A 26,115-nucleotide genomic window follows, 5' to 3' on the forward strand; every position below is an offset into this window, starting at 1 on the left:
ATAGCAACAACATTTTGTTTTTTTCTATCCTGCTGTTCTGAAAAATTCAAGTTGTTGGGAAGCTTAGAATTACATTAAAAAATGTTAACACAAACAAACAGGAGTTACAGGATGAAGAATGATCACTCTAAAGGTGGTCCACTGTTTTACTAATTTTTAAGCATATGTGGTTAGTGTTAACCAAAAATGACTATGAGAAGGAAAACTTTAAGAAGTTTGCTTTTCCATTTCCAGAAAATTTTTAGGGTTGCAGCAGTGCACTCACTCATTATCATCATAATAAATCACTTATTCTGAATGTAACAGACACTAATGTCTAGAGGAATTTAAACTTACTAGAGACGTCAGGCCTTCGCTGTCGACAACCCAATCTTCCTTTTCAGCCAATCTCTTTATGTCTGCAGTGAACACAAGTACACAAGCACATCTTACTATGGTTATTTCACTCAACTTCAGAGACATAAAAATCCATAAAGGTTATGGTTTTTAATTTTTTTATATAAGTTCGCAAAAAATTAGTGAAAACAGGGATAGGCTTCCTTGGCTCAGACAGTAAAGACTTCCTCTGCCAATGCAGGAGAACTGGGTTCAATCCCTGAGTTGGGAAGGATCCCCTGGAGAAGGAAATGGCTACCTACTCTAGCGTTCATGCCTGGAAAATTCCATAGTCAGAGGAGCCTGGTGGGCTACAGCCCATGGGGTCACGAAGAATCGGACACGACTGAATGACTAACACACACCTAACTCTGGATGACTCAAGGATTTAAATGTGTGTTACTCAGTGGATTTTTCTAATAAAACATTAATGTAAATAATACTGTCTACTATGCAGCCCAATATGAAGAATGTCAGGCCAGGTTCACTGACAACTTCACACTTACTCAGCACTCCTGATAATATTCAACAGGTACAGTATAAGACACAAGGCATTTCCCCCGAGATTTCTAATAACCAGTGTGGACTCTTTCTGTCCTGCACGTTCCCAACAACAAAAGCGCGATGCCCACGGCGGGAGGAACAGACCTGGGCTCGGCCTGTCAGCTGCGCCAGGGGCAGACCAGCCAGCCTATGACACAATTTTCTAATAACCAGTGTGGACTCCCTGTCCTGCAGACTCCCTACAACAACAGCACGATGCCCATGGCAGGAGGAACAGATCTGGGCACACTTAAGGGCGCAGCTCCTCACCAGGGGCAGGAGCCAGTTTTACGCAGACATGGCCGGCCTACGACAAAGTCCCAAGGAAGACACTAGCGGCCTGCGCCGTTCCTAACAACATTCTCAACTGTTTCTGAAACACGTCACACCCAAAAGGCTGCTCCGTAAAGATAATCTTTCTTGTCTATGACTATATGCAAAAACCCTGAAAACTCTAAAAGTATTAAGAAAATGAGCATCGCGTGTAGCTTCTGCTGCTAAGAGAAACTTAAGTCTTTCTTCTGACTTAATGCTGATGTTTCTAAATCAAAAATTTTAAATATACATGTATATTTTCCAAATTAAGTTCATACTTTATACACATTTTATAGTCTACTTTTTCCATTTGACATTTTCCATAAGGATGGTCTTATATCCTTAAGTGTTTTTCAAGAGTATCCATTTAATTTCTGCATGGCCCGGCATCTCAAAGTAAACAGGATTTGAAAGAAAAAAAAAACAAAAACTACACTGAACAGCGACAGATAATCTGAAATATTCAGATTTCTATAAGAGCATCTTTCTTGTTTTTGAGGATTTGGACACTGGACAGAGAGGCGTGTGTGGATAATGTTGTTGAACCAACGTCATCAGGTTCTCCGCAGACCTTCGGCTGTGTGTTGCAGTGTGACCAGCACACAGCGCACGCGGAGATCCAGGACGAGGTCCTGGATGGTCTGCAGCAAGTCGTTAGGGATCTCAAGGGCGGCCAGCGACTCATACGTCAGCCTGTGGAACAAACACAGTGAGACGAAGGTGAGCACAGGGGCCTGGAGTGGACCCTAGCATCGTTCTGGCGTCCCACCACGCTCCACGGCGGCACTGACAGGCTACCACTGTATGCTGAAAACAGGATTGTACAATCCATGACAGGGATTGTAACGCCACAGTAACACTGGTTAAACAGTGACAGAGGTGACACTCTCATCAGACCCAAGCATCAGGAAGGCTTAGGAGCTGAGTTATTAGATGACACACAGCAAACAGCGGACACAAAAGACAGAGCAAAACTCTTTGCTGAGTGTGTCTTTTTTTCCCCTAAAAAGACAAAAATGTTTGCCCCTTCTCTGGAGAATGCACCCACGTTTACCTGAGGGTCTGGATGACGTGAGCCAGCCACGGTCCAGAGAGCTCAGCCTTCCCTTCCCAGCCTCCGAGCTGTCGCCCGCCGCCCTCTGCCGCGCCGAGTGGGAGTAGGGCCCCACGGACCAGCTTCACCAGACACTGCATGACTTCCTGGATCATTTTCTACATGTTAACGAACAAGCAGAACTGCATTAAAGCATCAAACTTGACTGAATCAAGTGGGGGAGTCAGCCTGCACAAGACGAATGTCTTGAATGTATATCAGGCCTTCCAGTCACTTTGTTTGAGAACGCCCTACCCCAAGAAAGAGTCTACATACTTATCCTTAACTTACCTTAAAATCATTTTGTCTTTGCCTTACATTCTTTGATCTCTCAATGTGGCCTGACTTCTCAGCAGTCTGAAAAATGAAAATAAAAAAACAAAAAACCTATTAGTTGTCTCTAGAAATAATTCATAAAAATAAGACATGCTTAGCTGTTGTATGTAAAGAGAGCATGAAATATGGTTATAACGTGATTAAAAGGAACGTATAAGTAGTAGTCTAAGTCTCTGATTAAGGGATGACTAATTAGAAAACCCTCATTATTCCAACAAGAAGCTATTTATCTTCTAAAAGCTTTAAGTACAATTCCCATAAATAAACCTAAGTATGAAGCTGAAGCTATCCTTTCTGTAGGTGAATGTCACATGCCGTTCTCGTCTACAACTTTCTACGGTTAAACCTACAGGCATGCAGCCCACAATGCTGCTCCAGCACCACTTCCCGGGAGTGGGTGTAGAGACGAGAGCGGGAGCAGCTCTGGGGGGGTCCACCGCCCGCCTCCCTCAGTGTGTGTGTGTGCTCAGTCGTGTCCGACTCTTTGTGACCCCATGGACTGTAGCCCACCAGGCTCCTCTGTCCATGGGATCCTCCAGGCAAGAACATTGGAGTGGGTTGCCATGCCCTCCTCCAGGGGATCTTCCTGACCCAGGGGTTGAACTTGCGTCTCTGGTATCTCCTGCATTGGCAGGCGGGTTCTTTACGAATGCACCACTTGGGAAACCCTGTCCCCACACTCCCCCCAACAGTATTCGAGACTGTAAGAGTTAAGAGTGAATGGTGGTATTTTATTTTTTAAAAATTACGCATCAGCACTCTTCTTCCAGGGATTTTAGTCCAGTTTGGAGGGAATGTATTCTAGAACTGACTGCAGAGTCATGTTTTCCTCTGATTTCTCTTTCTCCTTAGAGCAATGTGTAGAAGACCACTTTACACTGATTAAGAGAGAAATCTGTTCAACTGGATTTCAGTTAACTTTTTATTATCAAATTTTCTTACAACCAAATATTATTCTATAGAATGTCCTAGCAGGACAAACTTAGGACACTTTCCGAAGGAACAAGTCATCATGAAATGACATAAAAAAACTCACCACCATAACCTTAAAAGGTAAAACACTGGTGTATTTAGGTGGAGAACTTTAAGTTAGGAATAACTGCATTATAAATGACTGTGATACTGACACCAAGGTAATTTTAAAATACTTCAGGGAATGTCATTTTTTTAGGTATAAGCTAGAGAAACTGTGGAGAGTCATCTACATGATCAACACTTTTGACCTGAAGGAGGAAGACAAGGATAAGGATGCTGGTGTTTTCACCAAGAGTCAGACACCCTGACGGACAAGGCAGGCACACACAGACACACACCCCTCTCTGGCAGTAACTCACACTTCTTGTGCAACTTTTAATGTTTTTTTCTTTGTAGTGATGCTTTTTTGAAAGAATGAAAAATCACGATAATAATTCAACAAGCGAATTCCTAAGTCTCTTGGCCAACAACACTCAAAATTCTTTGTACACCAGGATTTACAGAAACTGATGCTTTTCTCCCTTTATTTTTAAGACACTTGAGAAGCAACTGAAGTGATGCAGAGCTGTGGTGAGATGTGACCAGAGGAGCTCATGGTGGAGTGACCATCTGGAAGGACAAGAGGCCCAGGGCGAGGTGTCCCCGTCCCCGGGGCTCCTACTGAGGCTTCATCATGCAGACGCACCTGACGAGACCCCTGGCGACTGAACGCAGCCTCCAGCCCTTCTCTCTGGGGTGGCACTGAAAGTTCCTACCCTCTAAACCCACGGCTGGTCCTCTGGACAACGAGCCTGGCCTCAGCGGGGAGATGAGACACTCACTAACATGCCTGCACTGTGACTTAGGAAGTCACAATATCAGAAGTGAAGATCAAGTACATACTTCTCATTATAAGTCACAAGATCACAGCTCCAAATTCACATTTCCAGCCCAAATCTTTCCTCGCAGAAAGATCTGCTTTCCAAACCTGAATTTCAGATTGCCTTCTTGGTGTCTGCAGAAGGCCTGAGCAGAACAGCGAAAGAGTGGCTTTCTGGGTCTGGAGCCTGCTGGCCTGCAGCTGGGAACCACAGGGTCTCCAGCACGCCAACTGCGGACCTCGGGGCTATTAACTCCACAGTCCTGGGAGACAGTTCCTTGGAACAAATCCATTCTCTCTCTATATATGCTGCTGAAAACAGAGCCAACATCCTAGCAGCTGTTTTTCTGAGCCCTGACCACGCTGTGGCGGTGGCGAGGGACTCTGAAAGAAGGCGTAATTTGTCTCCGTGAAGGGTTGTGCCCATATAAAACTAAGTATCCTGACTGCCAGATGGCGTTTTTCTTATATCTGCCATAGCACTAAATGCTTGTCCAATGGGAAGATTACTTCAAAGTCCTTTGTCCTGTGAAATAGCTCTGAATCAACGGAAAGAGTAAAAATCAACTGTTAAAAACATCATACTAAAATTAAGGCTAAACTTTTCCACAATAGTTTTGCCCACCAAACAGGTGCTAGTGCATGCATGAAGACGCCGACTGGACAGAATAACCATTTAGACTCCGAGGGCGTCTCCAATCACGTAAAGAAGTGAGCAGGTGGAGTGAGTGGGTGGGGGAACCAGTTATAAGGCCTTCCTCTTCCAATTGTTAAAAAAATTTGTTACTTATTGTTTTTATTTGATAAAGAGTTGAATATCTCCAACATGCTGAATTATGTGCAGTTTGCCCTGCTTTTAAAAAGAAAATTTTGAAACAGGAAGAACATTTTAATTTACATACTTACTATGAGTTACATAATTTTTTAAAATGCTGATTCCTAATATTTAAAAATCTGGATACTTTAAAAGTTTTCACCTGAAAATACACTACATTTAAAATGTATCTAAAGGTGAGATCTTACCCTACTACTAACCATTTCACTAGCTAAAACCCTTAACTCTTTCCTGCACACACAGACCAAAACTCCTTTGTGGTGAGACCAACGGTCAGACTGCACTGTTTTGATTCACGTATGTTACTTCTCATGGCCGTGACTAGTCTGAAGAACTATTTGTTAAACTGTTGGAAACTCCATCTAAATCTTTTAACGGATGAACTCTAAATAAAACAAAAACAGTTTTACAACAAGAAAAGAAATTCAAGTAAGTTGCGACTAAATATTTCAGAGCTTTCTTGTATGAAATTAAATACCAAAAACCCTGGAATTCTTCCCAACGTTAATTTAAGTCTCTGGTTTCCACTCATGACGTGACAGTTCCCTCTCCTAACTCCTCCATTCCTCCCACTGTCCTCTGGGGTCTTACTAGCTTTCCAGTAGAGGGTAACTTAATTTAAAAACACACCCAAATCTGTGGAGTAAATTACACTTAACTAATATTACTATAAACTTTTAAGAGAAGTTTATGACTATTAATAGGTAGAAACTCCAGAGGCAAATCCACTCATACAACTAATTACAAGTGATTTCTTTTTTTCAGGGCTAATATTATTCCTGAGCTCATTTATTTTTCATCTGCAATTAAATACTTCATCTAGACATTTACCACAACTAGGTATAACTTATAAGGCAGGAAAATATAGTCCCTTTTCACTACATTATTCCAGATCAAAAACTCTAAAAAGACTCAAGATGAGATAACTACTGTCCATGCAGAGGGGGAGAGCACCTCCAGAAACTGATACAACTGGAAGGAAAAACACTCTGCTGGAAAAAAACAATGAGTTTCAGCCAGTTTCCAGGGCACCGCTCCCTTAGGTATGTGAGCCCTCAGTGTCGCCCTGCACATCTCTGGTCAACACCACTGCCTCACTTCTTACAGCTATGAGACACCTACTGTGTGCCAGGCCAACGACACTTCAAATACTGGAAAGAATACTTTCTCCAAATAGTAAGAGCAACATCTTATATATCTGCCAGATACTGTCATAAGCATTTCACATACCGTTAGCTGCCACATCACAGCTAGTCAGCGACACACACTGGGTGTTCAAACGCTGACACTCTGCAAAAGAAGCTATGAACACACCTGTCCAGGCACTGATGTGGAGGCACCTCCTCTTTCCAGTCTCAAGAGGGACCTGCTCTGGTGGGGCAGGTAAGAGGGTGAGGGTACGACATGGCAGTGGGGGCGCTGCCTCCCACAGAGGCTGCTACCCTCACAGCCATGATGAATGAAGACATGGGCTGGTGGGGCCCATGTGCAGTGGAGCGCTGACAAAACCTGCTTCAGGACATCTGAAAGCATGCTCCTCCTTGGGCAGCAACAAGCAGGTCTGCATTTGTGAAGGCCAAACTCTGTACATGCTGTATGGGAGACTGACCTCTGCACAATTAACTTTCAACAGAGCTTTTTTATAACCACTAACAAAAGGCTCAGTCTACACCCTGGGACCGGGGGGTCGGTCACAGGTGGACAGGAAGGGGGACAGCAGAGCCGCTTCTTTACGTCCCTAACTTCTGTGCTACCAACTATGATCAGGACACTGAGCACATGTGCAGCTTCTGAGAATGTAAAGGCTTAAGCAACTTCTCAGGTGGATCACACAGGGGCCAGAAAACAGGATCTTTATGTTCTGTCCAACCGGGAAATTCCTTCTCACTTCAGACCCGGTGCAAGATGCGAGCATTTTCTCCTTGTTTTGTCATTTGCTTCCTGTTAACTGCACAACAGTCTCACCCACAACACGGCCTGACTGGCACTGTCCTCACCCCAGAGTCTTGTTCTCTGGGTGGCCGCCTCCCCAAACCCTCACTCACCTCCTGGGAGACACTCACTACTCTCTCTCTACAGTCGAGGGCCTGAGGCCAGAACAGGGAGGGCACTTGATCAAGACCACACAGCTATTAGTGTTAGGGCTGAATAGAATTTTCAACTAATCTTAAAATATCTGACAATAGAGGCTCTGGGCTTCTGAGGTTTTAAAAAAGTCACTTCAAAATCTAAAATGATTAAAACTAGAAACTCACAATGACTGAGCTACATCTATAGTCAAATCTGTACACATACCTCGCTGAAAAGGCTTCCATTAACATATGAAATCCAGAGTTTCCAGAAGTTGGGCAGCTGACTTAAAACAAGCTTGGTCAATTTTTCAACAAATGCCACCCGATGGGGAGTTTTGCATCTCCACGCTAAAGGGGAAAAGAAGGTAACAGTATTAATATACTTTTGAATCAAGAGTGAAAATCTCTTTGAACAACTGCTGAACCCACAACTAACTTCACAGCAGGGCAGTGGTGCAGTCAGGAGCCCAGGGAGCCTCACAGCCGGGCAGTGGGGAGGGCAGGGGCCCAGGGAGCCTCACAGCAGGGCAGCGGGGAGGGCAGGGGCCCAGGGAGCCTCACAGCTGGGCAGTGGTTAGGGCAGGGGTCCAGGAGCCCAGGGAGCCTCACAGCTGGGCAGTGGGGAGGGCAGGGGTCCAGGAGCCCAGGGAGCCTCACAGCTGGGCAGTGGGGAGGGCAGGGGCCCAGCAGCCCCACAGGCAGGAAGGGAGCAGTCCTCCTGACCAGCCCAGTCCTTTCAGCAGGGGCTCCAGAAGGAAGGCTACTGCTCCAGCAAATTAACCACAAGCCTTGCAAGAAACACACTTATTTGCAAGTAACTGATAAAGTCTCACACTCTTTAAAGGGAGACAACAAAACCCAGACACTTAACTCTGAACATTCCCAGTGTCTGAGAAACAAAAACATGACTAGCCAGGATGAAAGGCAGGGGAAAGAGAATCAGAACGAGAAAACTGGGAGAAAACTAGTTAAGAGTAAATGACAGAGATGGAATTAACCCACAAGGACAATGTTCAAGTAAAGGAAAACACGAAAATGACGAGGAAAGAAAGGGAAGAAATTCAAAAGAACTAAATGGAACTTCTAGAGATGAAAAAACAATGTGAAATGTTTAGGTTAGCCACTGAAGATAAAACATCAGAGAAGCTGAAGGCAGAGTAATCAACTCTATAATGAAGCAGAGTGGAAAGACGGGTGAGGATGAGACCTCTGCAGTCTATGGATAACCCACTGGCTCAACAGACATGCCACTGGGGTCCAGAAAAGGAAGCAGAAAGTCTGACAAAGTGATTGCCCAGAATCTCCCAAATTTGATGAAACTTTCAGAATGTGATAAAGTAGATGCAAGAAGCTTGACAAAACCCAGGCAGGATAAATCTGAACTACTCAACATGGATCATGGCAAACTAAGATCATGGCATCTGGTCCCATCACTTCATGGCAAATAGATGGGGAAACAATGGAAACAGTGAGAGACTTTATTTTGGGGGGATCCAAAATCACTGCAGATGGTGATTGCAGCCATGAAATTAAAAGGAGGCTTGGTCCTTGGAAGAAAAGCTATGACCAACCTAGACAGCGTATTAAAAAGCAGAGACATTACTTCACTGAAAAAGGTCCATCTAGTCAAAGCTATGGTTTTTCCAGTAGTCATATACAGATGTGAGACTTGGACCATAAAGAAAGCTGAGCACCGAAGAATTGATGCTTTTGAACTGTGATGTTGAAGAAGACTCTTGAGAGTCCCCTGGACTGCAAGGAGATCCAACCAGTCCATCCTAAAGGAAATCAGTCCTGAATATTCACTGGAAGGACTAATGCTGAAGCTGAAACTCCAATACTTTGGTCAGATGTGAAGAACTGACTCATTGGAAAAGACCCTGCCTGATGCTGGGAAAGACTGAAGGCCGGAGAACAGGACGAGAGAGAATGAGATGATTGGATGGCATCACCAACTTGATGGACATGAGTTTGAGCAAGCTCCAGGAGTTGGTGATGGAAGGGGAAGCCTGGTGCGCTGCAGTCCATGGGGTCACAAAGAGTTGTTCACGACTGAGTGACTGAACTGAACTGAATTGACTCGAGATGGAGATATAATTCAGTCAGCCTCAAGTGTCACTTCTGAGTTAAGCCTGTTAGAGGGTCGGCTGGAGGCAGGGCAGCACAGAGCAGCAGGGCAGCACAGAGCAGCAGGGAGAGGTGCACACAGGGTTCACAGACACCGCACCGCCCTCGTCAGGGAAGGAGGTGTGCTCTGATGCTCAGCAGTCTGACTGTGGATCAGACCCTGGTGGCCTCTGCTCACAGGGCTACATGCTCCACACTGGACAGAAGCAAGCAGCCCCGTTCTTCCCGATATTTACTCCAGTGTCTGGTGGGAGCAGGGTAGGAAGGGGGAACACTGACAGTTATAGAGACAGCCTTTCATTTAGCACAAAAGAATCATCTGATTTTAAGTTGTGCTTACGATGGACATTCATTCATATTATTAATAAGTCTCTACTCTAATACTTGAAAGAATAATATGAAATACTTTGAAATAACCTTCAGAGGTATTTGAAATTAATAAGACATGTTTCTATTACCTCATTTGCATTCCTTATATTGATTATTGAGGTTATAAGTCACCAGTGACTGACAGCATCAACCATTACATGAGTGTACTGTGACCACGTGTTTTATATCTCACATATGAAAACAAACAACAGATAAATGTCAACCTCAGGAATAAATGTAACAATTACAATCTGAGATGCCTTACTTACCCCAGGAAAGACGATTACCAATTTATGATTAATATTAAATGAGCAACTCTTTTTCAAACCAAATTTTAAAATTCGGTAAAGAATTGTCTACTATTTTTCTGTACTGCCTACAGAAATTAACTTTTGTTGCAACATTCATCCTGAAGAAGTTCTCAGAGAATTTTTTCTGTGGCATATTTTGAAAAATTCAACCACAGAAACGTGAGTAACACTGACCTATGCCCAATGGTTTCTTAAAAAATCAAATGGCATTTCTTTAACGTGCAATGTAAAATACACTGTGATTTGCTAAGTTTAATTTCTGGGCTGTTACTTAACAAGTAGAAAGCATGATGGCCGGTAACAGCAGCAGGAACACAAGTAATTATGGAATTTTCCAGGAGAAAAACGGCAGCTACACAAACACAAATCTGAAAGAAGCGGAGGGAGACACGCACCGTCATCCCGACCAGGCTGGAAGCTGCTGCCCCTCTTCAGCGACGCCGTCTGCCCGAGGTGACTGGGCGAGGGGCGCGCACCTCTGCGTCGAGGTCCAGCGAGGTGCTGTGAAGGCCTGGGGGCCCTGAAAAGAGAGGCGGTGTTTCCTTGGACTCCTGGAAATTACTAGGTAATTAAATGGACTGAAATTTAGACCTTGCTCTAAATTTCCATCTTTTAAATAAGACATCAACTGAAGTAGAACTAGAAATATTTTGTCTAAATAACTTTTAAAAGTCACTCCCACCATACAGATTTGGAGGATTAAATCTGTTACTCTGGCTTAGTACAGACACAAAACTTAGGTATCATTTTAGAATTAATGTCTGGAAAACAGAGGCGGGGGATCATAAACATAAAAACCAGGATGAAAACTCATTTTTTGAAAAGCAGCTTGGCTGGGAAAGGAAGGCACAGGGTCTAGTGAGCAGACTTGCAGCAGAAAGCTCTGCTTGCTCCCGTTAAGCCTCTGAATCCACGATTTCTGTTTCTGGGCTGTGGGACCTGGCTTCCCATTTCTCTTCCCGCTGCCAGCTGCCCGGCCTGGGTCCTTCCCAGCCCACACTGTGAACATCCCAGAAGCTGACGTGTCACTGACAGGGCCGCAAGTGAATGCTACACTGTTTCAACAGTAAATCAGATGTTCAAATGCCAGTGTACTTATCACTAGTCTCCATTTTAATTTGGAAGCTAATTTTGTCTTTTCAAATTAGATTAAGAAACAAATGCACAATCGTGTAAAACACTGCTGAGCTGCATCTAGTACGAAAAGGGCTTAAATAAACTTGCACTGCTGACCCGCAACAGCAGCAATTCTAACGGGACGCACCGTGAATCAGATTCACAGCACCCTGAACATCATCTCGATACCTCCTCCTGAAGAAGGACAAAAGCGAAAGGACGACCAGGCCCCACTGCAGTCACACCTGGCACTGTTCCCCGATCCCTCTCTCCTGGATCTACTTTCTTCTGTATATCCTCTATGGCTTACAAATCTCAAAGAGAGCGAATAAAATCCTACTACAAGAGTCTGGAAGCACTGCCTCTTCTAAAGCCACTGAAGCAAGGGCGAGCAAGGAGGGCACAGCCACGCAGGACTCGGGTTGGGGGAAACACGACCAGCACTGCCCACCGGGACTTGCCTTTTCTCTTTAAATCAACACCGTGATCAACAATGTGAAAAACATTCAGGAGAGAAACTGTTTTTTTAAATCTCCAAAAAATAAACTTTAGAAACTTCCTAATATATATCCTCATTATAACAGCTTTAAAATAAAATTTACGGCCTAGAGGAGCCATCCACGTTGAAGGCCAGGAAGGGCCGTGGTGAGGAGATACCCCTTGTCCAAGGTAAGGAGCAGTGGCTGTGCCTTGCTGGAGCAGCCATGAAGATACCCCATGCCCAAGGTAAGAGAAACCCAAGTAAGATGGTAGGTGTTGCAAGAGGGCATCAGAGGGCAGACACACTGAAACCATACTCAAGGAAAACTAGTCAATCTAATCACACTAGGACCACAGCCTTGTCTAACTCAGTGAAACTAAGCCATGCCTGTGCGGCAACCCAAGACGGGCGGGTCATGGTGGAGAGATCTGACAGAATGTGGTCCACTGGAGAAGGGAATGGCAAACCACTTCAGTATTCTTGCCTTGAGAACCCCATGAACCCCATGTATGAAAAGGCAAAATGACAGGATACTGAAAGAGGAACTCCCCAGGTCAGTAGGGGTCCAATATGCTACTGGAGATCAGTGGAGAAATAACTCCAGAAAGAATGAAGGGATGGAGCCAAAGCAAAAACAATACCCAGCTGTGGATGTGACTGGTGATAGAAGCAAGGTTTGATGCTGTAAAGAGCAATATTGCATAGGAACCTGGAATGTCAGGTCCATGAATCAAGGCAAATTCGAAGTGGTCAAACAAGAGATGGCAAGAGTGAATGTCGACATTCTAGGAATCAGCGAACTAAAATGGACTGGAATGGGTGAAATTAACTCAGATGACCATTATATCTACTATTGCAGGCAGGAACCCCTCAGAAGAAATGGAGTAGCCATCATGGTCAACAAAAGAGTCCAAAATGCAGTACTTGGATGCAATCTCAAAAACAACAGAATGATCTCTGCTCGTTTCCAAGGCAAACCATTCAATATCACAGTAATCCAAGTCTATGCCCCAACCAGTAACACTGAAGAAGCTGAAGTTGAACGGTTCTATGAAGACCTACAAAACCTTTTAGAACTAACACCCAAAAAAGATGTCCTTTTCATTATAGGGGACTGGAATGCAAAAGTAGGAAGTCAAGAAGTAACAAGGAGTAACAGGCAAATTTGGCCTTGGAATATGGAATGAAGCAGGGCAAAGACTAATATAGAGTTTTGCCAAGAAAATGCACTGGTCATAGCAAACACTCTCTTCCAACAACACAAGAGAAGACTCTATACATGGACATCACCAGATAGTCAACACCGAAATCAGATTGATTATATTCTTTGCAGCCAAAGATGGAGAAGCTCTATACAGTCAACAAAAACAAGAGCAGGAGTCTTACAAATAGCTGTGAAAAGAAGAGAAGCAAAAAGCAAAGGAGAAAAGGAAAGATATACCCATTTGAATGCAGAGTTCCAAAGAATAGCAAGAAAAGAAAGCCTTCCTCAGTGATCCATGCAAAGAAATAGAGGAAAACAACAGAATGGGAAAGACTAGAGATCTCTTCAAGAAAATTAGAGATACCAAGGGAACATTTCATGCAAAGATGGGCTCGATAAAGGACAGAAATGGTATGGACCTAACAGAAGCAGGAGATATTAACAAGAGGTGGCAAGAATACACAGAAGAACTGTACAAAAAAGAGCTTCACGACCAAGATAATCACGATGGTGTGATCACTGACCTAGAGCCAGACATCCTGGAATGTGAAGTCAAGTGGGCCTTAGAAAGCATCACTACGAACAAAGCTAGTGGAGGTGATGGAATTCCAGTTGAGTTATTTCAAATCCTGAAAGATGATGCTGTGAAAGTGCTGCACTCAATATGCCAGCAAATTTGGAAAACTCAGCAGTGGCCACAGGACTGGAAAAGCTCAGTTTTCATTCCAATCCCAAAGAAAGGCAATGCCAAAGAATGCTCAAACTACTGCACAATTGCACTCATCTCACACGCTAGTAAAGTCATGCTAAAAATTCTCCAAGCCAGGCTTCAGCAATACTTGAACTGTGAACTTCCTGATGTTCAACAGGTTTTAGAAAAGGCAGAGGAAACAGAGATCAAATTGCCAACATCCGCTGGATCATGGAAAAAGCAAGACAGTTCCAGAAAAACATCTATTTCTGCTTTATTGACTATGCCAAAGCCTTTGACTGTGTGGATCACAATAAACTGTGGAAAATTCTGCAAGAGATGGGAATACCAGACCACCTGACCTGCCTCTTGAGAAATCTGTATGCAGGTCAGGAAGCAACAGTTAGAACTGGACATGGAACAACAGACTGGTTCCAAATAGGAAAAGGAGTTCGTCAAGGCTGTATATTGTCACCCTGCTTATTTAACTTATATGCAGAGTACATCATGAGAAACGCTGGACCAGAAGAAACACAAGCTGAAATCAAAATTGCCGGGAGAAATATCAATAACCTCAGATATGCAGATGACACCACCCTTATGGCAGAAAGTGAAGGGGAACTAAAAAGCCTCTTGATGAAAGTGAAAGTGGAGAGTGAAAAAGTTGGCTTAAAGCTCAACATTCAGAAAATGAAGATCATGGCATCCGGTCCCATCACTTCATGGGAAATAGATGGGGAAACAGTGGAAACAGTGTCAGACTTTATTTTTTTTTGGCTCCAAAATCACTACAGATGGTGACTGCAGCCATGAAATTGAAAGACGCTTACTCCTTGGAAGGAAAGTTATGACCAACCTGGATAGCATATTCAAAAGCAAAGACATTACTTTGCCAACAAAGGTCTGTCTAGTCAAGGCTATGGTTTTTCCTGTGGTCATGTATGGATGTGAGAGGTGGACTGTGAAGAAGGCTGAGCACCGAAGAATTGATGCTTTTGAAGTGTGGTGTTGGAGAAGACCCTTGAGAGTCCCTTGGACTGCAAGGAGATCCAACCAGTCCATTCTGAAGGAGATCAGCCCTGGGATTTCTTTGGAGGGAATGATGCTGAAGCTGAAACTCCAGTACTTTGGCCACCTCATGCAAAGAGTTGACTCATTAGAAAAGACTCTGATGCTGGGAGGGATTGGGGGCAGGAGGAGAAGGGGACGACAGAGGATAAGATGGCTGGATGGCATCACTGACTCGATGGACGTGAGTCTGAGTGAACTCTGGGAGTTGGTGACGGACAGGGAGGCCTGGCGTGCTGCGATTCATGGGGTTGCGAAGAGTTGGACATGACTGAGCGACTGAACTGAACTGAAAATAAAACTTATTTTATTAACGTATCTAATATACGTATAAAAAGATGTTTACTGTCTTTTTAAGACGTTTACTGTCTTTTTAAGCACAGAGCTGTTTTTGTAGTTTTGTAGAAGACTTGAGGAATCTGTACCAAGTCTCCTAGTGGAGGCTACACCTAACCAGCTGCCCAGGAGCCACCTGAACCTACGTTATGGAAACACTAGAATTAAATTTAGTAACCCCACTGATTGTCTACATAAAGGTCCCAGCTGTATTTTTTAAATATCAAGAAAAAAAAGTTTAGTTATACTGCATCCATTCACAAAACTGCACATAAATTTGAAATATAATTTATGCATGTATTTTGGTGAGCTTCAGTTGAAAAATACAGCCTTTTTATATTTTAAGACAATTGGATAAACAAATATTTTTATTTCAGCAAATAATTAGCTTAATAATCTGGTCAATGTCTGAAATATTTAAAAGAGGAGATAGTTAGCACAGCCTCTATGCTTAATCCCCTGAGAAGGAAATGGCAACCCACTCCAGTACTCTTGACTGGAAAATCCCATGGACAGAGAAGCCTGGTAGACTACAGTCCATGGGATCGCAAAGAGTCAGACACAACTGAGCAATTGCTTGCTTGCCTGCCTATGCTTAATATTTTCCCTTTATAACAGATCCATACTGTGATGGTTCAGATCAAACCTTTCCCGTGTGACGTATCAGTCTACATTTCCAAAGAGAACCCGAGCCACCCAGAAGAGTCTTCCTCCTGCCGTGTGACTGTGCACGAGAAGCTCCTGCTTCTACCTGCTCTGGAAGCGCTGGTCCGCCTCTGCCCCACCACGTCGCTGGGAAGTCCTAAGGCCACAGCAGACTGATGCTGCCTGGAGTTACTAGGTAAGAGTCAGCGTGTATTTTAAGACTTAAACTTGTTTTCAGAACAATGGAAAAAATGCCTTTGAAGGCTACCTTTAAAAATCCTGTTTGAGAATGTCGGTAGGGGGTTAAACCAAAGGCTTTTCCTGACAGGAAACCTGAAGATTTAGTCTCATTTTGGCCCTATTTCATAGGAATTTTAAGAGACAAATGACACTTCTTATAAGGTGGTAAAAGTTTTGGAAGAGAAGCCGAACAGTTAACTACCTCAGGCTGGAAGAAAACAGATTCGTCCACAGGCATTTACGCTTTAAAGATGAATTCTTTAATGCCGATCTTTATTCTTGCTCTTTCCCCATCTTTGTCTCCCCTTAGAAAAGCCAAAAGATAGCATGTGGGCTACAGAGGCAGGCCACGAGGAGCAGCAACGCGCTCCTGGGTGCCCGGCTGGCCGTGCTGAGGGGCCGCGGTCACCGCCTGTCTGAGTCCTGGTGTGTACCATCAGGCACCACTCACCAGGCTGGTCTGTGCTATGACCATAAAACTGGCATCCAGAGAAGGTGCTGCTGCAGCGTCCACAAGAATAGCACCCTGGGACCTACCTCTGCGGACAAAGCTTCATATGCAAACAACCTGTCCTAGAAAAACACAGCTTTTACGGAGGACTTGGCTCAGCCCGGTCATGTTTGACTCTCTGCGACCCGACGGACTGCAGCACACCAGGTCTCCCTGGCTCAGAAAATCTGCCACCATCTCTGCTCATGAGCTTTTCTTGAAGACCACAAGACAAATACAATTGGCATTTTTAACACAAACCACCATGTAAAACTTTTAAAAAATTATATTAGGTTCCTTAAATTAATGCATAAAAACCAGCTTTACTTACAAAGACATCTTCTCCTGTCTGAAGTATTTACACTCTATCTTTTAAAACTGTAGTTTCACATCACAAACACTGTCTCAGGTCGTAACCCTTCTGCCTGGGGTGGGTGAATCAATTTCTCTTCTTTGGTGTTCAAGTCCAAGTGCAGATGTCACAACAGAACTCACAATCCATTCTTTAGATTCAGAACCCAACAAGCCTTTGTTTTGAAAACAGGTTCCTGAGAGGACCTGAATGAAAGTGAAGAAGATTCACAAGAAATGAGACGTGCCGGAAGAGACGCAGGCACTGCCACCACCACGCCATTAGCTCATTGTGTCCAGAAACCCATCTGATGGAACATTAGCTTCAGCAACAGAACAGAGGTCCATGGCACTGTGTGCCCGACTGAGAGAAGCTGAGCAGTCATGCGGCTCCTCTGAGGCAGTTCCCTCATATGCAAAATGTAGACCCAAGTCATGTCTGAACCAGACAGTTTCCCAGGTTTCTACCAGACCCACAAGGTTGTAATTATGAGAGGATGCCAACAGAAAGTCCAAATGATATTTAGGAATCCTGCCCCGTACTGACCTCATTTCTGTTACACATAACTAGGATATCTGTAAACCGGGAGTCCATCAGAACAACTGGTTGTGAATTAACAACAACAACAAAAACTAAAGTTATTCCAAGCAAACTTATAACTAAAGCCAATATTTTATATAAACATCCACCTACAAACACAATAACCTCAGATATGCAGATGACATCACCCTTATGGCAGAAAGTGAAGAACTAAAGAGCCTCTTGATGAAAGTGAAAGAGGACAGTGAAGAAGGTGGCTTAAAGCTCAACATTCAGAAAACTAAGATCATGGCATCTGGTCCCATCACTTCATGGCAAATAGATGGGGAAACAGTGGCAACAGTGGCTGACTTTATTTTTCTGGGCTCCAAAATCACTGTGGATGGTGATTGCAGCCATGAAATTAAAAGACGCTTGCTTCTTGGAAGAAAAGTTATGACCAACCTAGACAGCATACTACAAACCAGAGATATTACTTTGCCAACAAAGGTCCGTCTAGTCAAGGCTATGGTTTTTCCAGTAGTCATCTATGGATGTGAGAGTTGGACTATAAAGAAAGCTGAGCGCAGAAGAACTGATGCTTTTGAACTGTGGTGTTGGAGAAGACTCTTCAGAGTCCCTTGGACTGCAAGGAGGTCCAACCAGTCCATACTAAAGGAGATTAGTCCTGGGTATTCATTGGAGGGACTGATGTTGAAGCTGAAACTCCAATACTTTGGCCACCTGATGCGGAGAGCTGACTCATTTGAAAAGACCCTGATGCTGGGAAAGATTGAGGGCAGGAGGAGAAGGGGACGACAGAGGATGAGATGGCTGGATGGCATCACCGACACAATGGACATGGGTCTGGGTGGACTCCGGGAGCTGCTGATGGACAGGGACGCCTGGCGTGCTGCGGTTCGTGGGGTTGCAAAGAGTTGGACACAACTGAGCAACTGAACTGAACTGAACCATACACACATGCCTTCACTACATCACTACACACCTGCACACAGCAGACAGGAGCACAGTGCAGAGCTAACATGCCCAGGGACAGACACGCTGATGACGACAACCAGGAAAGCATCTAGGGGCCAACTGGCCACGGTGGACGCTACGTCACCAATGGCTAATTCTCGTAAGAAATACAAGTTCTGTCTCCATCTGCGTGACGCCTCCGCACTGCCATCGTCTGCCTTTGCACTGACCATCGATTAAAAAGTCACAGTATCTATGTACTTCAAGAGCTACTGGACATATTAAACTGCTTTTGAAATTGACAGTTAACTGAATGCTTGATATCAAGAAAGTACTGATAACACTTCAAGTAATGATAATAGCTTTCAAGAAGTTCAAGTGATATAGTTTTCACAAAGCATGTTTATCTTTGAAAATCACATATTGAAATAACTATAAATGAAATGAAGTGACCTGCTTCAAAAGCAATTCAGGGTGAGGGAGGAGCTGTAGGTACAATGAGACGGGTTGTGAGCAGATAACTGTCTAAACTGGGCAGACACAGAAGAGGTCATGGGGTCACCCTTAGTGCTCCTAAATAGGTTTGGAATTCTCCAAAATAATAAACTCCTTCTGATGTGAGCTCAAAGAATACACCAGATTTGCAATTAAAGAGTATGGACTTGTTAGGACTGTCTATATTGTTTTTGTTAGCTGTGTTGCTGACAACAGGTGGGTATGGCTCAGGATGTTCTTCTGAACGTCAAAAGACAGTTAAGATCATAATCTATAAACATCTGGCTAATGGATTTAGGAAACTTATACTGCATTGTCATGAAATTTATGGAGTAAGTTCAAAGAGCTATAAACTGTTATGTTGCACTTTTCAATCAAAAAGACCAACTTATGGAAATAAGTTTACCTAAACCTCATCACTAACAAGAGGTTCCAGTCAACGCACATTCCTTCAACCATGCCGCCAGCAAGGAACAACCTCTACAACAGGCTTGGTCAGAGTAAATAAAAAGGCAGGTCTCCAGTCACACAGAAGCCAATGTCTTTTTTCCCGGAGATGCTGCCTCTCGGCAGTGGTGGGTGAGTGAGTTTAGCAGCACGAAGCATCCAGATGACAAGGAAGGACTCCACCAGGTAAGGGTGCATCTCCATTTACCTCCAAGAAGGACCCAGACTAGTGATGGGATATTGAGTATCAGAGCTTTCAGGTATGGATGTAATGAGCATGAAATTTCCTGTGCGGTCTTTATAAAGTAGACACGTTTTCCAGAAATTTGAATATTTTCAAAACTAAACGTGCAGCCAGATTGTTTCTTACAAGCCTGAGCAGGGAAGCCTTCTGACAGACCACAGCCCTGTCTGTACCCCGGGCCATCTGACCACCTTTCAGCGGCCTTTCCCTGGAAAACCACACTCCTCCTGGAGGCTCAGTGGCAACAGCACCTCCTCCAGGAAGACTCCGGGGCCTCCGGTTAACCAGGCTGAGGCAGAGCTCTGTACTCCCCACTTCGGAATACCTCTCACAACTATACTTACGTGACAAATAAACACCCATGTGGCTTTTTAAACCACTTCTCTCTCACCAGAGGACAAGCTCCGAGAGGCTGGAGACCACCTGGGTCCGCTCAGCACAGCACTTCAGCCCTGAGCACGCACCCACCGCACTGCCTGCCAAGCCTGCTGCACCACCACCTGGAAGCTTTAAAGCCACTGGCGTGTGGGCACCACCAGGAGAGAGTCTAACACAGTGGGAGGGGAGGGGAGGAGGCCGAGAGCGACAGTCTTCAGAAACACCAGGGGACTGTGTCAGGCAGCCCGGGGCGAGAGCCTGCCCAACTGAGCAGACTCCAAGCACAAGAAACTGAGGCCTCCAGACATCCACATCGACCTCAGACTATGCGTGCTGCTTGTGTTTTCACTTGTTAAAACTTGTTAAAATAATTAATGGCACAACAGGAGTTTGGATATGGCATCAGGAAAGAGATATTTGGGTTTTCCTAAACATTAAGAATAGAAAAAAACTGATTCGCAACTAGAGAACACTCAAATCCAAGCCAGCTAACCCACGACAGGCTGTCACAAACACCCGCGGCCTCCCTTCTGCGCCAGCCTCGCTCCCACACTGCCTCACTCTCCTCCCAAACCCAGCGTCACCGAGAGGGGAGGGCAGGGCCCATGTCTGCGCCCCTGGACTTGGCTCAGGGCCTCGTGTGCAGAAGAGCCCAACAGGCAGCTGACGGAGTGACGAGTGCACGCTTCTGCTGACGGACACAGGTACCATCCCTACACGCCGCGTCACTTCTGCTGGAGTTACTGTCCGCTGCCCAAAGCTCTGTCCATGCAGCCAGACCGCACGAGACAGGCGTGCTGAGGCTTACCCCATGCCTCTCAGTCCCTGGCTCAGGGAGGGTGCTCAAGGTGGGGGTTGGGGTGGGGAAGGTGGCACAGGCACAGGCACGGGAACATGAGCCCCTCCTCAGCCAAGTGCCCCCAGAGCGTGTCGAGCGACCAGGGGAGGGCCTTGCCTTTGAGGTCCCGCACGCAGCCCTCCCGGCAGCCGTGCATGAGCTGGAGGATCCACCGGTGCTGGGCCCCGATGCACTGCCACGCAGGGTCGCCAGGCGCGTGGAGGTCGGACAGGTACCTGAAACGGCAAGGCAATGGCTGACCGAGTCAGCTTCTGCTGCACAGCCATAAGGTCAAAACGAAAGCCAGTGTATCTTAAAGTCACGGCTTTTAGGGATACTTAAAACTCTCGTCAACTAGTAAAGCATTCATCAATACTTACTCTTTAATATTCAGTTCTAAATGAAACATATTTAAACTTCTTTGCATGCAATTAACAATAAAAGTACATTTTAAAACGCTAGGACTTTATAAAAAGACAACCAAGATGACAGAGACAGCGTGCAGTGTCCTGATCAGAATGCGCCTGCTCAGCTCTCGGCCACACAGGAAACGCCAGCAGAGTCTCCGCCAGACGACCTTCTTCTCTGGTCTGAAACTCACGGCCACCAGATGGCAGTGTGACCCTGCTTTCTTTATGCTCCGAACAGGGCAGCTGAGACTTTGGACCACATCACAGAGGTCTGGTGACAGCAAACACTGACCTGTAAGCCTAAACTCTGATTCGTGAGAAGATATTCCTCAAAATATACAGTAGAGGTGGGCATTTTTCTTGGTTTTAAAATAGGTTGAAAAATATTTAAAGTCTTATTTGTCTGTGAAAATTTCCAACCCAGATAGACAACTGAAGTAGATTTCTGCTGAAAAATTGACAAGTATTATTCAAAACTTAGCCCTCATGAAATACGTAAATATAACAACTTAAAGCAAATTAAATCAACTCCAAAAGCTGGACTTGCTGTCTTAAAATTACTACAAACCGTAAGCTGTCTACTGTCTTGGGGCTGAAGTTTCGTCTAAGAACACACAGTCACTAGTCACAGTCACAAGCATGGCCTCTCGCAGGGACACAACTGGGCGTCTCTCCCGGGCCCTCCAGCAGCAAGCACTTCCTTACTCAGGCTTCTCAGCCAGCAGCTAACCAGAGGAGAAGCAAGTCAGTGATAAACAAGACCTGGCATTCGGGAACAACCCCTGCCCCGCTCCAGGACGAACCAGGCGGTGGTTTTCCAGGAGGGGGCGCAATCCTGGCCCCACTCACAGGGGCCTGGAGCCCATTGTGCTGAGCCTGTGGACTGTCTGCTGGAGCTTCGCCTCAGGCAGGAGAAGCTGTGTGTGCCCCCAGGGCTCCTGCAGCACCTCCTCCAGACGCCTGGACTCACACAGCACCCTTGGAGCCACACCAGCAGTAAACGCAGCACCCCCGCCCCGCGCCCGCCTTCCTCTCTGACGCACGCACAGAGCAGCACAGCTAGGCGATCAAGACGTCCCTCTGCTCAGCACCCCCTCAAACTGTAAGGCCCTTCAGTCCTTCCAAAATTTAAGAATAATCCTCTTTCTACCATCTTGTTAATGGGTATTACACAAAAGAGTTTTATAAAGAAAGATAAATTTGTTGTCTCAGAAACTCTAGTGTTTCAGTTCAAAAGTACAACTTGTGTTAAGGCTTTCCCCTGGTTAAATGACTTAATCCAGTAACTTTTCTTTTAGGATGTACATTAAAGACTGTAAACTACATTTCAAAAATCTTGGCTTAGAATACGATACAGATTATTGCTACTTCCTTTTAAACTTCGTTACCAAAGAATACTTTTTAAAAAGGCTTTTTAGTGGGGAAAAGGTAAGGAATGTTAATTATGGTGAGCATAGACTCAAATTTTAAAATTTAAGAGTTAGAGCCGTTAGGCATACTTAGACATGATTTTTAACAATGACCAAGGAAAGAATCACACTGATATGGAAAGAAGTATTGCTACAGGGTACTCTGCTTCTCGATCAAGCTGCTAGCAGCAGCAGAGTATGGAGAGAAGAAATTGTGAGAACGCCTCGAACCAGAGTCAGCACTGAACGACCGCACGGCAACAGGGGAGAGCCCCATGCTCACGCCGTGCACAGCTCCCAGTGTGTGGGGCTCAGACGCGCAGCCCTGCTGGCGATAAAGTTGAGGGCTCCCCCCAACCTGGTGCTCACAGGGTGGCTCATCATAGATTCCAAACTCCAACAGATGTTTGGCCTGGTTGTGATGTTTTTCCTATTCTTTAATAACTAAATCCTTAATTTAAAAAAGGATGATAAATTGCTCCATGTAGTTTCAAAGTGTCAAAAATAAAGATTAAAAAGTAAATAAATTACTTGACATTTTCAGTGACATTCTTGTTCTTTTCCTTTTGAAAGGACAGGGAATAAAGCAATAGGCCATTTAAAAGAAACTTTTTTAATATTACTATCTTTTAAATGGTATCCAGTAGGTTAACCGGTCATGGAAACTGCATGAGTTATCACACAACGGCAATTCACTACATAAAGAAATCCTGCACTCGATCGATAAGGTTTAACATCATTTTCCTACCAAGAGATGTAACAGAATAACTGTAATTATTAGTTAAGCAGCATGGCAGAACACAGACAAGACGCTAAACAGCTTTGTATCCTAGATGACAGATTAACCTTCCTGGAACTCTATTACTTTACATGTTAAAAAAAAAAAAAAAAGGCAGTTGGATAACAACACACAGTTAATTAGCAGCATTAAATTTCTATGATTCTACAAGCCAGAAAAATTCCTGTGTGTGCTTTCTTCTGGGGACACTTAGAGAAAAGCACAGACAGGCTGTGAAGGCAGACAGCCAGAGGCCCCCCACCTGTGGAGCAAGTGTGACCAGGTGCCACGCAGCGACCGCGTGGCTTGTTGGGGGGCAGCCGGCACCCCAGCTCCCCACGCCAGCCCACGTTAAAACTCCCTCCCTCTTGAGCAACACGGTTCCCACCACACCATGGGGCCCACGCTTCTGCTGCTACTGCCGTCCTTTCCAAGTCAGCATCCCCACCTCCTTTTCAAGCCTGGAAGCTTTCAGAACCCTCAGCTGTTGAGCCCTGCCCCACCTGCAGCACTGGAGCCCCGTGGGACAACGCCACCCTCGAAGCCGGTCAGGGAGCAGCCCCCCAGCCAGGCTAGATCCTGTGGACAGGAGAAGGGCAATGAGGCCGCTTTCCCTTCACCCAAACTGGCAGGATTCTCTTGCCTTTAAAGGGTGACTGCTCCCCAGTCTCTGAGTACACACAAGACCTGGTGTCCTACATGGGTCCCCACACTTCTGCTGCCTGTCTTCCCTTCTGCCGTCTCATCACTCTCCCAGTCTCCCCGAGTCTCTGTAAGAGCAACAGGACGTGTGCAGCATCACCCAGATACATGTGATTCGTTAAAACTCTCACAGAAGGTTTACCTTATATAACGTTTCTGGTCATGTAAAGTTGATGGTGTCTCAAGCAACTTCTCCAGAAGTAATTCTCTTAAAGCTTCAATCCGTGTTTCTACTTCAGCATAATCTAATTAAAAAGGAAATAATTACATGATTTACAGAATGAAAGTTTAAAATCAAAGTATGGAAAGCAGACTGGCTGTGCGGATGGAGGGGCTGACTGAGAAGAGGCAGGAGGGGAACTTCCCCAGCGATGAAAACATTCCCTGCAGGGTTCGGGTTACAGGGTGTGTGTACCTGTCAAACTCACTGGTGTGCAGTGTGAGAGCCTGTGCGTGCGCGCGCGCACACACACACACACACACACTGTAAATTTATCACAATAAAAATAAACTTTTCTGGGTCCTTTTGGATTTCTTTACAAATTTAATCAAGTCCTGTGATAGTTCTCCCAGTTAATAAGGCATTTTAGGCTTTATTTTCTGTAACTCTACCATAGAGATAATTTCAAAATTTGCTTAAAGTAGGGTTAGAATTCATAAATATATTATTAGTCTTTCTAAAGAGGGAAGAATAAAATGTAGATTTCCATTTCTGTAAAATACCTGTAACAATTCTTTCCAGTAAAAAAGACCTAAGTAGCATCACAATTATCAAGCATCAAAGGATGTCCACCCGCCCTGTAGTTCTCTCTCCAGGTCACTAAGAAACTCCACTAAGCTACTTCTGAAGTACCCATCTTACACTTGAAAAGGGGCACCATATAAACAAAAGCTAAAATGCATGTTAACATTCTTTGCAAAATCCATTTCACAATTTTCCTATAAAGGCAAAGTAAAAAATCTTAAAGTAATAAATCTTACATTTCTTGAAAACTTGCACCTCTGTTTTCCCAAAAAGTGACTTGGCCTTTTCATAATCATTAATAACCACATCATAATCACCCTTTAAAATAAAGAAACATTTTGGAGATTGTCAGTAAAGTTTAATTAATTTGGTTAAGATAAAAAACATCTTCACAACTCTAAAATGTAAGACATCTGCGCCCACAGGCACATGAACAGGCACTGTACCTTCTGGATGTTCCTTTCAATATTTAGAGGGAGGTTGAAAAGAAACTTGAATCGCTGGAGCACATTGAGTGCATTTCTAGTGGAATCTGCCTTGTCCTTTCGACCTAAGACTTCTTGAAATAATGTATCTGCAGTGTTACTTGCTCCTGTTTTAAAAGGAGAAAAAGAAATTTAGATAAAAACTAATTTTAGTCATAAAACGTGCAACTGGACAAAAGAAACAAAATGTTAGACTGCTATTATACTTGATATTATAACTCAGCAGACTTTTCTAAAAGTCAATTATATTGGAGTTTTTTTTAATTTTTTACAGTTTGCTTAAGCACAATTTCCATCTTGCTTGCTAAGTCTTTTCATATGTGTATACCAATTAATGGTATCCAATTAAGAATAACCATACTTACCAGGCCCAAATAAGTTCTCTGATGTGAATCTACATTTATTTTAGCTTCTTTTAAGTTTTACAGCATTATGGACCCTTAGGTTATTTCATTAATTCAGATAATAGGTTAAAATACACACACAGACATGATGTGTGCACACACAAGTACACTAGTTAATTCTCTGGATTCAGTATCTATATATTCATAGTAATTAAAAAAAAAGGAAGAAAAATTTTTCAGAAAAGTTATTCAAAAGAAGTATTTTAGACCTAACCCTATTCTGTGTAAGATTATCTATGCAGCAGGCAGAAAAACCACATAAGCAATTTAAAATATCAAATGTTAACACACTATCATTAATGAACATTTCTTAAATCAGCTTAACATTTCTTAAAATGATACACAAACTGGACATTTTATATTTACATATATACATATGTATTTTTTTACCTTAAAGGCCTCAAATTATATGAATCACTAACAAAAGTTTCTCTAAAACAAAATTTACTG

At 44.1% G+C, this 26,115-nt stretch overlaps 1 protein-coding gene across 1 annotated transcript in view; it reads right to left on the minus strand.

Annotated features, from left to right (window-relative positions):
• The window catches only part of EXOC2 (exocyst complex component 2), a 122,152-nt gene that overhangs the window by 48,425 nt on the left and 47,612 nt on the right, over positions 1–26,115 (minus strand). Inside the window, 11 exon segments of the mRNA XM_005908027.3 lie at positions 337–398; positions 1,805–1,926; positions 2,288–2,445; positions 2,618–2,683; positions 7,627–7,751; positions 10,606–10,684; positions 10,687–10,730; positions 20,850–20,968; positions 24,174–24,276; positions 25,013–25,094; positions 25,223–25,368. Coding sequence (XP_005908089.2) covers positions 337–398; positions 1,805–1,926; positions 2,288–2,445; positions 2,618–2,683; positions 7,627–7,751; positions 10,606–10,684; positions 10,687–10,730; positions 20,850–20,968; positions 24,174–24,276; positions 25,013–25,094; positions 25,223–25,368 — 1,106 coding nt within the window.

Source organism: Bos mutus, chromosome 23 (genome assembly GCF_027580195.1).
Source record: "Bos mutus isolate GX-2022 chromosome 23, NWIPB_WYAK_1.1, whole genome shotgun sequence".
Lineage (NCBI taxonomy): Eukaryota > Metazoa > Chordata > Mammalia > Artiodactyla > Bovidae > Bos > Bos mutus.